We start from the raw sequence: 17,431 nt of genomic DNA, 5'->3' as shown, positions 1-17,431 counted from the left end.
GGTAGATTGCACATTTTAGAGTGGCCTTTTCTTGTCCCCAACACAATATGCCACACCTGTAAGGTGACAAAGGAGAAATGCTCACTAACAGGATGTAAACACATTTTTGAGAGATATTTGCTTTTTGTGCGTATGGAACACTTCTGGGATCTTTTATTTCAGCTCATGAAACACGGGACCAACACATTGCATATTGCGTTTATATTTTTGTTCAGTATAATTTACCACATGGTGATGTCACCATGGAAGGCCAAAACTCCCTCCCACCAAAACAGGCTGAAATTTTTTTTCAAACAGTTCTTACACTAAAAGTGCATTATCATAATTTTCCCAATTTCACAGTATTATTCCAAACTCTTAGTGTGGAAATATATATAAAACACAGGGAAATCACGTTTTTGACGGCACTGTGCCTTTAAATTAATGATATTTTTCATACCCTAAACTGGATGCTACACATACTCAGAGAGGCTGAAGAATAAGAAAGATACTGTGTTAAATGAAAGACATGACCCAAGTCACGTAGCAGAGTGTCACAGTGATGACTGCTGTGGTAGTCACAACAGCAGCCTATTGTAAACAAGGTCAAAACCTGCCATGATAGATGTCTGAAAAGCACAACAACTGTGACCTTGTGTTCAGTGGTGAAAGGCACAGACACTACGACCTCCAGTTTTCTTCCTCCGAATGACTTCAAGTTTGGGAGACGTCTGTTGAAAATGATTGAAGATTGAAAGTGTCCTTTCTTTTTCACCGCAAGGGTATGCAATAAAACAAGCACTATAAAAAAAAAACGATGAAGACATTTTTCATTATGTATTATATGAAAGTATAAAATATAGTAAATACAATACGTTAAGTGTGCATCCATCTTTCTACTCCCTTCCATTGCTCTGTCAGACCGACCCTTCAGCCTAAGCTCTACGACAAACTCCACAAGCTCTCCTTCGTGTGTGTGTGTGTGTGTGTGTGTGTGTGTGTGTGTGTGTGTGTGTGTGTGTGTGTGTGTGTGTGTGTGTGTGTGTGTGTGTGTGTGTGTGTGTGTGTGTGTGTGTGTGTGTGTTGTGTGTGTGAAAAAGAGAGAGTGAGAGAGAGAGAGAGAGAGAGAGAGAGAGAGAGAGGGAGGGAGAGAGAGAGAGAGCGCAAGAGAGAGAGCAGAATGATAATTACCGTTTAGTATGCAAACATCTCCTCTACCTCTCTGGCATATAAATGTCTGAGGGCTGAGATGTGGGATTGTTTGCATACTTCTTGCATTTCAAGAGTGTGGTGAGACTTTCAGAGGTGGATGACGATAGTGGGATGTGCAAAAACCTTGGCTGAGACAACCTTGGCTGAGACAACCTTGGCTGAGACAACCTTGGCTGAGAGAGGTTTTGAATAGGATTTTCTTTTTATTCTGTATGTTTGTATAGACATCTTCATAAAAAAAATCCAGACAGATCATTTAAATGCCATCTGACAGAAATGATGGTGATTGTGTGCATCATAGGTGGCTGGTGGTACCTTAATTGGGGAGGATGGGCTAATAGTAATGGATGGAACGGAATAGATGGAATGTTATTGAACTTCCCATGTGTTTGATACCATTCCATTTCATTCACTCGTTTTCAGCCGTTATTAGGAGCTGTCCTCCCCTCAACAGCCTCCTGTGGCGTGCATGTTCATTGCATTTCTCCAGTAGCCCTGCATGATCAAATCAAGGCTCTACAGTCATCCTGTGTATTGACACAATGTACATTTAACTCGACATTGGTATGGCATGAAATAGAAATAAAAGTCAACCTTGAAAAGAGCAACAGAGGAAGACAGTGGTTGTGGGGCAGTGAGAGGGTATCATTCACATGTCATCTTATCTCTGGAATATCTCTGTAAATGATAGATTATGGCTGTGTCCCAAATAGCACCCTATCCCGTATGGGCTCCTGTCAAAAGTAATGCACTACATAGGGAATATTTGCCATTTGGGATGCTGCGATGTCTTTATTCATGACCTAATTATTAATGCTGCTCTGCAGGCTAATAGGTTCGTAATTACAATAGGAGGGGAATGAAAGCCTGTCATGGGGCATGCTTGCTCATCAATAGGAAGTATTTAGTGCCTTTATGAAATGTGTGTGTCTCTCACGCTGAAACATTATACTTTATGTACATCAATGTTATTTTATGTACAGCAACTTACAGCTATGCTTAATAATGCTTACTCTTTTGATAGTTTACATGCTTGTTTGCATCTTACGTTTGGTTGTGGTATATGGCTGTTACCACTGCAAAAACATTCAACTGAGAGGATGCTACAGAACTGATTGTGCTTATTAGCGATTGTCTGCCATCTACTGGACATAAAAACTAAATATCCATGTTTGAATTTCTGAAGCGCTATGCTTTCTCGCTTCCTTACTTCCTCCCTCCGTTCTATCCCTCCTTCATTCCTTCCTTCTATTCACAAGACAAGACAATGACAAGAATGACCACAAGATGTCACCCAAGTTTGTTATATTAATGTAATTGGTAAATTGCGAAGACTTGCCTGAAGCTGTGTAGGCAAAAACAGTGACGACTATAAAGACAACGATGATGACGCATATATAATAATAATAATAATAATAATAATAATTTCCAAGTATAGTCCAAAATTCCAACTTGACAGTTGATAAGAGAAAATGTTTTCACAAGGAAAGATATAGATCTTGAAATGTATAACATTCACATCCATATATTCTAACTAAATAAAAATAACTTAAACTTAAAAAAAATCCATCCACTATTTGAAGGGAAAAAGTAGGCTTAGGTCTACAATATTTCAACATACAGTATATGATTTACACGTTATTAAACGGTGACACCGTTTATGGGTTTTATATTGGCACCATCATTACTATGAATAGCTGAACGTGACTTGAATGGTGTCACTGGGAACGAGGGAAGCCCATTTCTTGAAGTGGCCACTTGAGGACAGCACAATTCCGGAGTCGTATCTAAATGTCTCGCACTGTATCACGCCCTGTATGTAGCCTATCAGAGAAATGGAAGAACACTTTTCAACACCCGGTTCGAATCTCTTAGAATAGAAGAAACAACGTGTAACCGATCTGAAACTTGATAATTGTCTACATGAAATACGCCTAGGCCTATATGGGCCTATAAACTGCATATGAGTAAGCCTAGCAAATGATGCATTTCCTTAAGAGGTGACTTTATTTCATTATTACAAGGAGTATACAACTGAATCATTTAAAATGCATGTACTTTCTTTGGTAACAAAATGGTTGTATATGGCCGAATGTAAATATTGTTCAAAGCTATCCTAGATATAGGCAACACGCAATTGCAATGGACCTGGTTCTGAACAGCTAATTTAGGTCTTTTGAGACAACGGTCGTGAATAATTACAATTCACAATGGCTATTTAGCTCAATAGCATATTGATAATTTATTATGGCTAGTTTCTTAATTAAAGTACACTAGCTTTTGAGATAAGCATTTCAGGTTTAACATTTTGATTATCAATCTAGCCAATACTTTTTCATCTAAAATATGTAAGCTATAGCTAATGTATTATAAGAAAACACAATATCATATAATATTATATGACATAGGATTAGATCAGATGAAATGTAATACTAACATATTATAATGTTATATAATAAACTATAAAATAATACAATATCACATTAGTTTGTATTATATATTCCTTGAATGCAAAGTTACTCAACAAATAAAATTGATTTTACAGTTATTTCACAGTAGGCCAATTGCTTTATGGTGTCTTGCATATTTCTCTGTACTAAAAAGATTAGCATTGCAAATGCTTGAGCGGCTAACCATGGTCATCCTTTCCACAGGAAAAGAATTCAAGACGCAAAGAGACAGTGCCGTTATTCATTCGCTTTATGATAGTTAGGACACCTATTTCAAATATTTTTTTTTACAAAGTTTGATATTTTGTTCAAATGAAAGAATGCTTTTGATTCCATTGTTCTCTTTTCTTCTGACTACAGATAAACCTTCGTTTTAGGAAATATTACAAACTGATATTGCTGTTGCCAGTAGCCTGGGTTTATGATTATTACTCCGTAGACATATTAATGTCAAAATACGGCCAAATGTAATTTATCAGACGACGTACTTCATCATAAGGTAGCGATGCTTTCGGGAGCATGTTTTGTTTGTTTATTCGACTAATTTAAGGGATATACATTAAATGGGAGTGCTTTGAGATTCCACAAATAACCGATTGAAACCAATGCTTTTCAACTGTTTTTGCAACTTCATCCGATCCCAAATCACTGATCAATCCCCTCAACGACCATTGGATTTTACAAGTGCTGTGCGCTGGCGTGCACTGCGTGTTCCAGTTCTGACTGCTTTGGGACAAGGTACAGGTTGACCTTTTGTTGCCTAATTGTTATTGTGTAACTGACTCCACCCCATTTACATTCAATTGTACGAAACCACAAGTTATCTCAGACTGGGATGCAAGAGACACATGTATATTGAGGTCATATCCTTGAACGTTTCTATTCATATGGGCTGTCTTTGTCCTGGTGGTCAAGAACGTATCCAGCCAGGTGTTTTCAGTCCACCACACACCTACCTACAAGTCTCACAACCAAAAAAAGCAAATGTATTCTTCCAGTCTGTTGTCTTTTTGCAAAATAGTAAAGCTATCGAAAATGTATGAAAGCAATTCGATCTCGGCCTAAAAATGAAATAGAAAGTGTCGGAGCATTGGTTTAGAAATTGTCTGGAGGCTTTTCAACTAACTTTAGTGAAGGAAGAAGTGTGTTTGTGTGTGTGTGTGTGTGTGTGTGTGTGAGAGAGAGGAATAAATGTGTGCGTGTGCGTGTGTGTCTGTGTGTGTGTGTGTGTGTGTGTGTGTGTGTGTGTGTGTGTGTGTGTGTGTGTGTGTGTGTGTGTGTGTGTGTGTGTGTGTGTGTGTGTGTGTGTGTGTGTGTGTGTGGGCACCCTAGCCCACTATATTCAATAATACGAGCTGCAGGCCGTCAGTGCATTTATCATCCTATTACTGCAACAAATCCAGGTCCAGTACATGAAAGGCAAAATGAATTACCAACGTTAAACCGTCAATAAAGTCATTTCTGTAAATGGTGTCTCAGAAGACTCGCCGCATTATTCAACTGGCTTTATCAGCACCTTGGAAATTACGCGCGGTCCTCTTGAGCGCATAATATTGCCCTGCTTACTTTGATTAAGCGCCTTGCCAGGGAATAGTGACAGTGCTTTTGACCGGCTTTTATTCAATCTACTGTGATGAACGCCAAGCTGATCAGGCGGAATGAAGAGTAATTAAAAGCTATAAATTATATTTTGCGGCCCCTCTCAAGGCGTCTCTTTGCGGGCAAGATAAGAGTCCTCATTTACCGCCTGAAAAGGGACTGCGTCTCCACAATGGCTACTTGGCTAAATAGCATATTGATAGTGTCCCAATTATAATTTAATTAACTACCCACACTAACACTATAGCTTTTGGGATAAAGATTTCAATACTAGCATGTTGAATGTGAATCAGTCCTATAGTTTCGAGCAGAATGTATTATTTCGTGACTAATTACTCTTATTTATGTGTCATTTTTTTTAATTGTATCCCTAAGCATGGACAAAAGTTGTCACACAACAAAGAAGCTCGAGCGTCTACCTTGTTGCAAAAAAATACGAGGTTCTCAATTAACAAACATACAAGGCCTATGGCCTCTCCAAAGTGTATTTGTTTCGTTTTGTTTAGTTTGCTGCTATACTTATATTTAAATCTGGGATTGTAATGTTGGATTTGTAGTCATTTTTAATTAGACTCTCTACCCTCACCCAACTGCACCTGTGGTGTAGCCTATAGAAAATAGTGACACAGATATAGGCCTATAGCAATGCAAATTGTATCCCTATTTAAACTTAATAAAATTAGAGTGAACCTAAACAATTTTCAATTTTACGATACAGGCCACCTTGGAATGGGTTCGTGAATGATTAGCCTGATTTGAGATATTTTGCATCACTACATCCCCATTAGGCCTAATACTTCTTATTATAGGTCTGATACAAAGGCTCAAACAGACCACCTCCATCACTTCCTACCACCTCCATCAACTAACGTAACTTATCTTGTCCCCCTGTTTCTTTTTAGTAATAGTAATGTAAATAAAGCCTATACCTACAAGCACGTAACCGTCAAAGTCAGGCTATGCACAGGTGAGGATGATTACAAGCGTTTATCAAGTGAGTTATCCATTTGGAAAGCAGAAATTACGCATCCGTAATTATACAAATATCATAGGGATTTTGTAGCCTAGATGAGATAGTGATTTAAGATATGGGTTGCCAATTTGACACACCTATTATTTTTTTTTATATAAAATAGGAAAAACATAAACTACAGTGGGAAAAATGTCATACTGCATGTCAATTGTATAGGCTACGGTTCCTTCCAAATGTGGAGGAAGAGGACTTAAGAAGAGCATACACATATCACCTTTCGGTGGTAGGAGAGTGGATGGCAATCAAATCGATAGACAAATTAACGGGAACCATTGGTAGCCTAAATGTATAGGAAGCCTATAATATTTCTGTACCAGCCCAATGTCCCTACCAGGTTTTCCTCTATCGGTGATGAACACAGTAATTTGGTATGAAAGAAGAGCGCACCGCTGAGACCCCTTGTTTTGTGCCTAAAAGCCATCTATTATTTATTTGCTGAGATTCGTAAAATTCGATTGGACGTCGTCACTTCTGACAGCGCGGATCTGCACAAGTGATTGGTCTATTGCACGTGTGTTGGCACTCACGTGCTTCCGGTTGATGTGAAAAAACAGTGTGTGAGAGGGATAACGGGTTTTAGGAGAGTTTAGGAAGATCGCGCTGACATACATTAGAGAATGCTAGGGACGACGCTGCTGCGCGCGATGTGTAGTCAGTCGTGGTAGCGCAGGGCTATTGTGACACTTGGATCGCTTTAGTAGGCAACATGTCGAGAGTGTAGAACATTGTCACATTTATCAAAAGTATTTTATATAGGTTTCCTTCATAATATAGTCAGTCTTTTTTTGTTTGCTATTATTCGGATACGGCATTGAGCAACAAGTGGAGTTTGGCGTGGAGAGTTTGCGCTCCAGCCAAAATTGTTCCAGTTATGGAAGAGCGAATTGATCAAAACAGCCGTGATTCGACTGAGGGAGAGAGCGTGTCCCTCTCCCCGAATCTACCATCTCCTCCAATTTTGCCACACCAGGCAGCACAGCAAGTACATAGAACCACAAACTTTTTTATTGACAATATTCTGCGACCAGACTTCGGCTGCAAGAAGGAGCTTGGGAGTCGGGAGCGGGCGCAGACCTCCGGCAGAGAAAACGTGAACCCGCTGGTAATCAGGCCATCTCACGCGAGCAGCCTTTGCCAGGATTCCAACTGCAGTAGTGACAGTACTTCTTCCTCGTCGTCCTCGCCGTCTTCGAAACAGAACTCGACAAAACAAGGTGAAGGGAATGGGACTACCACAACGAGATATGGAGACACCGCGTCAATAGTGGTTGTGAATGCCAGTAATGGAGGATCTCCACCCGCTAAAGAATCTACGCCGATGTTATGGCCTGCGTGGGTTTACTGCACGAGATATTCGGATCGACCCTCATCTGGTATGGCGCTAGTTTCCGAATAATTTTACCCCCGCACATCTGAAATGTGAAAGTCCGTTATTTTGGTTATGTTAGGAGTAGGCCTAGCCTATAGGTCAATGTGAACATCGTAAACATCTCTCTCTCTCTCTCTCCTCTCTCTCTCTCTGTGTGTGTCTCTGTCTCTCTCCCCCTCTCTCTCGCCCCCTCTCTCTCGCTCTCTTTCTCTCGCTTTCTCTCTCGCTTTGCTCCCTTGTACAATTAATTCAATTCGTGAGCGTTACGCACGATAGGCTAAAAGAAGAAAAATACCATGCAAAAGCTAATAATAACAACAGCCAAAACAACAAATGATGACAGGCCTGGATTATCATAGTAGACTAGACTAGACATATGCCTATAGTACTTTCCATAATCTAACAATAACACACACAAACACACACACAATTGCCACTTTGTTTTTTGTGAGAGCATTTCAAGCAAAACGGTTAATAAGACCTGGCAGAGCATGTTAGGAAGACCAACTGGTCTGCAATTTGATTCTCCTCCCTCATTTTTTATTATTCTCCTCAAAACAAAGCACTGCCGAAAACTGGTCCTCCATGTTATCACATTGTTTATGTAAAACTCGTTGAAAAGTTTTGCATGGACAAGACAAACTTGAAAGGAGTGGTCACCGAAATGTCCACTTTACCTGTGGTCGTTTTGTTTTACTATCTTGTTTTACTTCACACCATATGCCTGCCTATTCTGACTGTTAACTATTAGGCCGTCTCCAAATCGCCAAAATTGCTAAATATGCACCAAATAAAAAGAAGGATAGATTAATCAAATAGTTTAGTCTATATTATCTACATCATTCAACCATTATGTCCTTCGATTAGACTACAATAGCTGACTTTCTATGGTGTAAATCAGGGGTTTGTATAGACTACCTTGTCAATATGTTTGGGGGTTTATTATCCACAATCTTTCTGAACTTGACATGGGATTCAGAATTCAGAAAACATATATCGATTGACTAAAGTGATTTATTGACTGATTAAGCTGTACGATTTAGGCCTAGGCTATATGACTCGGAAGAAAAAAACACTAGGCTCCTATTAGTTTCGATATCTTTCGGGAATTATATCTGGTAAAACAATGTAGGCTTACGAAAATGGATTTAACCGTCAGACTGTATAATTGTTTTAGCTAATCAAATAGCCTATATTATATTTTCGTCTGGTAGGCCCTGGCCTGTGTATGTTCTTGCTATTGTAGGCCTAATACTGTTGGTATTCAGAAAGTAGCCTATATCTGCAGGTAAACGTGACCCCTGTCGTTACATGTTAAGCTATTTTGACCCATGTTGTTCCAAATTATGAAATAAAGATGGCGTAGGGCTACAGTCCATAACGCGGATGAAAATGTCCAATAAAAATATCCCGCCAATTTAAAAGTATAAGTCTATATAGCCTAGGTTTATGCACAATATATTGTGTTTATGAGAGCAGTAGAAGCATATAGTTGAGTTTCACACAATACAGTATCGAAATGATTTAAACCGTATGCTACAATGTACTGACTGAATTGGGATCCGCAGCTTGTTTTTGCAATATACGACCTAGTTGTGTTTTTTAGCCTATAGAGAGAGTTTTTTTTTCTGAAATGACAGCCTACATTTTGTTGTGTCGTCTGCGTTTTGGGTGACTAGTAGGCCTATATTAGCTATGTGCTAGGTCTATATAGCTGTTAGGTAACACGTTTGCAGAAAGTGTGTCATAAAAAGATAAACGATTAGGCTATATACATGTATCTACTTCATCGCAATATTAGCACCGTGTATATGCTACAATATGAACCTCTCAGATGTAGTTATGTGCACGCTACATGGCTGTGGATAGAATAGCCAAGTATCTCAATACCAACTTGCAAAACAGTAGCCTTTACGTTCCAGTGCAATGACGTTTTAGATAGACCTACTGCAATGTAGGTCTAACCATAGCCTAGTGAAATAGTAAATAACCAAATATGTTTGCCTTAGTTTGTTTACTCTTACAGTTTATGGCACCGAGTTTTTATTACACACACTGATGGAATGAGCTTGTTAGCTGATGGAGGAATAGTGGCTGAGCTGGGGCATAGGTCTACTTGTGCTAAAGAGGACTAACACCATACTGTGTGTTCTCGTGCTTGCACCGGTCTGCAGGGTAGGCCTACAGAAAAAAAAGGCATGCAAATCAACAATAGTCTGTTAGCAAGTATAGGCATGTAGTTTGATATTATATTGTTATTATTGATATTACCCAATATGTCTTAGGAAACTATGAAATTCGTACACCACATATAGCCTAGGCCTAAACATATGCGTAAAATAGACACGCGATCGAGGATAACGGTCTTTCACGCCGCTAGGCCTACATTTTATTGTTTTGACGTTGATTATATGTTTTTGGTTCTGTATTATGTAATTGGAAGATATGTGTTACTGCATTTCTTAAATTATGAATATTCAAATGAATAAATGATGTAAATACAACTGTTCGTCATTAAGCCTTGCACCTTGCGCCTGGGTTAAAATGGTCGCAATGACTGCAAACACACATTTAGCCATGAACAATATTTATTACATTGAAATGCTCCATTGTTTTAGTAATGTGTAAATTAATGTTTGTTGGGTCTAGGACTAACTGATATTTACGTGTTCGTTTCACTGTTGTTTCTACATCAGGCCCAAGGACACGGAAATTGAAAAAGAAGAAAAATGAGAAAGAAGACAAGCGACCCAGAACCGCGTTTACGGCCGAACAGCTGCAGAGACTTAAGTCCGAGTTTCAGGCAAATCGCTACATAACAGAACAACGGAGACAGTCACTGGCCACAGAACTGAATCTCAATGAATCCCAAATAAAAATTTGGTTTCAGAATAAGAGGGCAAAAATCAAAAAGGGGAATGGCTACAAGAACGGCCTGGCTCTCCAACTCATGGCCCAAGGACTGTACAACCATTCCACAACCACGGTCCAAGAGGAGAAGGATGATAGCGAGTAATTTCCCACCTCATGCAGGGCAAAATAGACGCTGAACTGAAGCAGAGTGCTTGAACTCTTTTGTGAACTGAAAACGGAAGAGGTAAATACGATTTGACTGGGACAGATTCTATTTAAAACCGATTTCTGTTTATGATACAGTATATGGACATAATTATATAAAATACGAACATTATTAAAGTTTATATATAGCCAAAACAATATGACGTTGTATATATTTAATTTCAGGTAAGGTTATGTCTGTATCAATCCCTACTTGCTGGAGATTTAAACGTGTCTTTTTCTTATGATGTTGTTGGCCATTGTTTTAGTATAAGTGTCTGACTCATAGATTTTTGTGTGATTTCTGTCGCCTCTCTCCCCAATCTCTCACAATTCTACAGACTGCGTTTCTTGAACCGACGCGCCAAGCCAAAGATTTTAATATGTTCAGAGAATATGTAGTCTGAAATAAATAAAAAATGTAGAATGTTCTACAGCTTCATTCGTCATTGAAATTCAATACATAAAAGCGTAGTTTGTGAATCGTTTAAAACTAAGGCACAGGACTAACACTATGTCGTTTAAATAAAGTACTAAGAGACAATTACCTAATATGGGGTATTTTGTTGAGCTTCCGGGAAAAATATACAACTTCAGTGACATTATTATTTCCTGTAATGCAAAACAAACCTACCTTTTTTTTATTGTGTTCTGATATCTAAGACATTCTTCATCAACGAACCAGTGACAGACTACGTCTACTTTTTTAGTGAGTAAATTCAGATAATGTTGACATGCATATATTTCCCACGAGCTATGCCATTTGCTATACAAACACTGCTTGTTAATAGGACAGAAGGTCCAGGCGTGCCTCTCTATGTGTAGCCTAGCCTACCTGAAAGCCTACACACTCACGGAAACCATGTAACCTATAGGCAGGCCTATATCCGTCAAGGTCACCGTGTACTCATGGAAGTGCTTTTTTATTATTAGTTTATTGGGGGAACACAGTAGTAGTAGTAGTATTACGCTTAGTAGGCCTATTATTGTTGTTCTTTCTTCAATAATATTGTATTACTATGAGTACAAGCATTACCTCAGGAATTATCATTGGGATATACTGTTTGTCTACATTTAGCCGAATGGTATAAGACATGGTGATGAAGTTTCTAAATGGCAGTGGTGGAAAAAGTACCCAATTGTAATGCTTTAAAAAAAGATGCCTTTATACAAAATGCCTTTATACAAAAGTACATGTAATTGCTAAAATATACTTAAGTAAAAGTATAAATCGTTTCAAATTCCTTATATTAAGCAAAGCAGACGGCACAATTTTCCTTTTTTTCTTTAATTTACGGATAGCAAGGGCCACACTCCAACACATTTACAAACGAAACATTTATGTTTAGTGAGTCCTCCAGATCAGAGTCAGTAGGGATGACCAGGGATGCTCTCTTGATAAGTGAGTGAATTTGACCGTTTTCCTGTCCTGCTAAGCATTGAAAATGTACTTTTGGGTGTCAAAGAAAATGTATGGGGTAAAAAGTACGTTATTTTCTTTCGGAATGTAGTGAAGTAAAAGTAAAAGTAGTCAAAAATGTAAATAGTAAAGTAAAGTACAGAGATACAAAAAAACAACTACTTGAGTAGTACTTTAAAGTAGTTTTACTTAAGTACTTTGCCACTGGTATATGGTGGTTGGTGTCTTCTCCAAGAAACTGCGTGTCTCAATTCAGATCGTCATCATCTCTGTGCAGGCTATGTTGTGCTTTAAATAGAACTTTCAGTCTCCTTAATGAAATATATAAGGATAATAAAGTCGACACGCTTAGGGTTGTTTAACTTAAAGGCTTGACTACATGACTACAAAGGTATTAAACGCTTTTAGAGATAAACATACATGTAACAGCAGATTAAGTTCCACTGAAGTGAATAGTGATCTGAAGAATTCACCATTTGAGTTAAAATGCTTAAGAAAAAAAACTAAAGCTATACGCAACGGATGAACACACACACACACACACACACACACACACACACACACACACACACACACACACACACACACACACACACACACACACACACACACACACACACACACACACACACACTGTATTGTGTGATTGCATTGTATAGGATACTGTCTCATAACTTGGCCTTGTGGTAAAGACATTTTATTATGGCAACCATCAAGATGACGTTCCAGCCAAAACAACATCAATTCTGCTCTTGTTAAGTCAGCGCCCCCTCCCTTATACTCTCTCTCTCTCTCACACACACACACACACACACACACACACACACACACACACACACACACACACACACACACACACACACACACACACACACACACACACACACCACACACACACACACACACACACACACACACACACACACTGTATTGTGTGATTGTATAGGATACTGTCTCATAACTTGGCCTTATGATAAAGAGATTTGATGTATATTTTCTTATTTCCTGTTACTGGGGTACTTTTTCGAACAACAGTTAGGTTGTCCTTATGTCTATCTCCCTGCCACCGTCACCGGACATCTTAACACATGGTAGCTATTTTTCCAGAATGGATATCGTTTCACTTATTAAACTATTCTCGGCATTTACAAGATTCGATTAAACACCCAGGCGGTATGGAGGACCGTCAAAATAGGCAGAAGATCTAAGAACTGGACATTTTATTAGTCAGAGGAAAAGCAGATCTTTAAAGAGCATATTTATGGAATAAAAAAAAGAAAAATCAGATTCCAACTGTATAGTTGGCGCATTTTCCGTGCACTATCAGTTTCAAAGGTCAAATTCATTAGTGTTTCTTCGTAAAGAGACGTATTTCCATTCAATCTAGTTGCTATATAGGCTACTCTTGCCCTACCCTAGCCTACAAGATTCTTTCGGACTAGGTTCCCATTCGGCCTGTAACCTCCGTTTATGTTTGATAAGCCTCCCCGTGCACCCTGCGACGTGACACGCGTTGTTTTCAATGCCAGTATATTGCTCATTGGGACAGCCTATAGCTTAAATGTCCCGACGAGGCAGCAGCGGCCTTTGTGTCTGCGTCTCAAAGCCCATGGGCAAGCCATAGGTCAGACCGGGCAGTCAAAACAAGTCGTTTCTATTTATAGCACAACCTATAGGCTACATCAGTTCTACCAGACGTCAATTTCAATTCGAAGACAGCGATACTTTTTCTTTGTTAACTTTCTATGTTAAAATGTTGCCATTTTAACTCGGTGTAATGATTCTCAAATAGGTTACTGCGTTTATCAGACATACGCCTAACAAAAATATTTTGTTAACTTTCCCAGGTTAGCACTAAAGGACACACTTTCACAAAAGTAGATAGTAGATATTTAGCAAAAATGTAATAGAACAAGGTAAGAAACAGTTTTACTAAAAAGCTTGTGCAGTCCAATCCAAGACCGGAGTATGATATAGGGGGGTCCCATTGAGACCAAGGTCTCTTTTTCGAGGGAACCCAAGACCAAGCAATTACACACTCATGGCAGGAGCATAGGAAACACAAAGGTAAATATAAAAAACACAATCATAAAAAATTCTTCCGCAATCTACCAACAATCTGAATTGCCCGAAAGGAACCAACATAAGTTATTCTGAAAGTGAGGGTCGAAGAAACTAAACGCCATGAGCTTCTTAAACGACAGTTGTAGTACGAACAACGCCTATAACATCTTGTAACTTTCGTTGAAATAGACTCTAGGCCAGCCTACTTCATGGACCGAAGAAGTAGGCCCAGTAGCTAAACCCATATAACACACTTTTATATAGCCTTCGTTTGAACTTGTTCACCTAAAAGGCTACGCAATACGACTGCGCTGGACGAATGTCCACTTTGATCGAATATTAGGGTATTGGCTTAGTTCTCCAAAATACCTTCAACTTAGTTATCAATTGGTGAACACTATGCTTTGCAGGTGTATATAGGATTTAGGTGCTTTCCACGGAAGGCTTGAAGCGTTATCTTCTTTAAAATCTCACCTGTGCGACAAAATACGCCAGGATATTGCTATTCCCTGCAAATATGTAGCCTAGCTTATAGCCTACATTGCCTTTATCTTTATATCCAATGAAAATGGTTAATTATTTAAATCTATTTGTCTAAGTTACATGTACCTTCAACAACAAGCCTACACTGGGACCTATATTGTCTAGATAACTCAATGTTTCTCCAAATAAGTCTAGGCATATGCTATTAAATATGAAAACCCACATATTTTTGCATTACCCCAAAACAACATTATCTTACTACTTGAGAACTAACGTGGTTCGCAGCATAGTGCAGGTAGGAGAAAAACAATGACAACGTTTACATTAATATAATATGACATGGATCATTTGTTCGTAACTTCCTCTCCGTTCAAGATTAAATGCTTCTTCCTTTTTGAGGGCTATTTTTAAATTGATACATAAGTCCCAATTTGTAAAAAATTCCAGCTTACTTTTTGATGCTTGCTTACTCACTCAATTATTAAGGATGACTGCGTATTGCAGCAAGCCTGGCACAAGTGCAACACAATAGAAATGGTAAACTATGAACAATTGACAAAAACAAACCTTGAATGTTAGGATATGAATGCCTTTTTTCATACCAATTGATCTTCTATAGGCCTATAGCCTATTGATTACTGGGCATACTCCTGAAAGTGCAATTGTATTCTTTCATTTGATCATTAATTCATAATACCGATTTTCCAACTTCATTTGGCTGCGTCCAACTCACACAATAACGCCTATTCAATTGGAATACATGGTCATGTACCTACTTTCTTTCCTTGCTCCTAATATAAGCCTATCTGGTTGTTACGTAACCAGAAATGAGTTCGGATTTAATTAACGGTTGCCCACTTCTCTGGAGAGGACAGCAGCCCAACCATTTAACCGCCCCTGGGCTTCTCCTCGCTTTTGTTTTTAATTATTTCCAATGTTGTTCGAACTGCTCTGGGTTTCGACGTTCAATTAACTCCACGAGTTTTAATAAACTCACACGCACACCACTCATGCATCATTTATTTGAATAACTTCTGTTAACATTGGACTTAAATTATGGGTGGAGTAGCCTGGCTATTAATTAAAAATGTACAGCAATTATTAATTTCAGACTTTTAAAGGACATTTCCAGCCACAATAAGCTCATTAATGTAGATTAGTTATTGCGTATCCCACTTGTTTTCTTTTTCCCAGAATACAGAAAAATGGAAGACATTTCATTTTAATGCATTATGACATCTTAATAAGACATGTATAGGTAGAGGGACACAGTTCATACGGCAACTATACGCATAATACATTTTCACCCAGCTCAGTGGTAGGTGCAGAAAAATATAATGGTGAGGTCATATTCAACAACTCTTTCAAGCATACTCGGTGACGCTTTTTCTTTGTGGTTGTTTCTGCCACTTTTTATTTTTGGTCAAATTTTGCTTCCGCTATGTAGGCCTATTAATTATTGTTCTGCCTCGAATTTCACCCTTTAGCCTTGATCTCAATAGCTTGATAAATCTTTGTCTATGCGTTAGCTAATGCTATCCTTTTTTTTTGTTTTTTTTTTGGCATTGGCAATTTCAAGAAGAATATACGTTCGTAGCCTAGGCCCACTATCAATGGGGAAAAAAACGTTATAGACTAATGTAATGTACATATCCTAATATTCAAATACATCATTGAACTTCCACTCAAAGTGCGGTGGAGTTCCCAGCAGGATCAGTAGGGCTACGGGAGCTGCACAGCTGACAGGTAGTCATTTGACTTGACTTTACATTACATGATGTGACACGCTTGCCTCTTCATCATCAATTGATCTGACAACACACAGTGCAGCAAGTTGGGGGGAAACAAGTCACTGAAGATAAAATATATTGATTATTTGACATGCTATGTGTGCAAACCCGGATAAGAATTTGCGAAAATGTGCAATCTGCATTGCCCTAGAATAGCACGGAGTGACGCATCGGGGGAAGTTATTCAGCCAATTAAAAATGACAAGGATACTTTCCCCACCTAATCATTTAGCAGATGCACGAGGTTAATGTATAAAACAATGGAACCCTGGGATCCAGTGCATACTTAGCATAGTCTGCCTTACAGCTACAATATGCATTTCATTTATATGCAAATTAAAGCAATAAAAGAAGACGCTGGAAATTACTCCATTTGAAGGGGAGCTGTAAAAAAATATTTTGCAGGTGGAGTGTACTGGATGCTGAGTGTACTAGCTGGATTCAGGCATAATATAAAAGAAAACAAACATCGTTTTGTTATTTACAATGTTGAGAGAATAGATTGGGAATAGAGTTGGGGCCTTTTGAGGTTGCAGGCCGCATCACCAAGGAGAAGTGCAGTTTCACATGGTGTCCCTTTTGTGTCTCCTCCCTGACCAGCAAAGTCACGCTAGGGCAATCAAAGTGATGTGGAGACATCAAGTGAACCTGAATAGGGCTAAAGTATGCAAATGCTCCTGCGAAGTGAGCTTTAATCCTGTTAGAGTACAATGTGGATGGAGACTCAGGGGTCCAGGGCCCGTCTTGTTTTGATTCCTCATCTTCCCTGACCCTGTGTTTACTGTTAGGAGCCTATTTCAAATCCTCGGACAGATGCAGATAAACACACATGGACAGACAGACGCACACAGAAACCTGGCATCAGACACAGACAAATCCACTCACATACACAGCAAAACACACACACCAACATGCACATGCACGCACAGCTTACAAATGCATGTGCGTACGCAGACACACGCACACACACACGTG

The 17,431-nt window shown here is 38.9% G+C and overlaps 1 protein-coding gene across 1 annotated transcript; it reads left to right on the top strand.

Annotated features, from left to right (window-relative positions):
* Nucleotides 1-6,847: 6,847 nt before the first annotated feature.
* On the top strand, nt 6,848-11,130 carry LOC123728157 (homeobox protein engrailed-1-B). The gene is made up of 2 exons (XM_045698876.1): nt 6,848-7,646; nt 10,339-11,130. The coding sequence occupies exons 1-2, from the start codon at nt 7,145-7,147 to the stop codon at nt 10,656-10,658; spliced, it is 822 nt and encodes a 273-aa protein (XP_045554832.1). The 5' UTR covers nt 6,848-7,144; the 3' UTR covers nt 10,659-11,130.
* The last annotated feature ends 6,301 nt before the right edge of the window (nt 11,131-17,431 follow it).

The sequence above is a fragment of the Salmo salar genome, chromosome 17, assembly GCF_965601325.2.
Source record: "Salmo salar chromosome 17, fSalSal1, whole genome shotgun sequence".
Classification (NCBI taxonomy): Eukaryota; Metazoa; Chordata; class Actinopteri; order Salmoniformes; family Salmonidae; genus Salmo; species Salmo salar.
The sequence above is the reverse complement of the archived record's forward strand: the minus strand, read 5'-3'. Positions and strand labels throughout refer to the sequence as shown.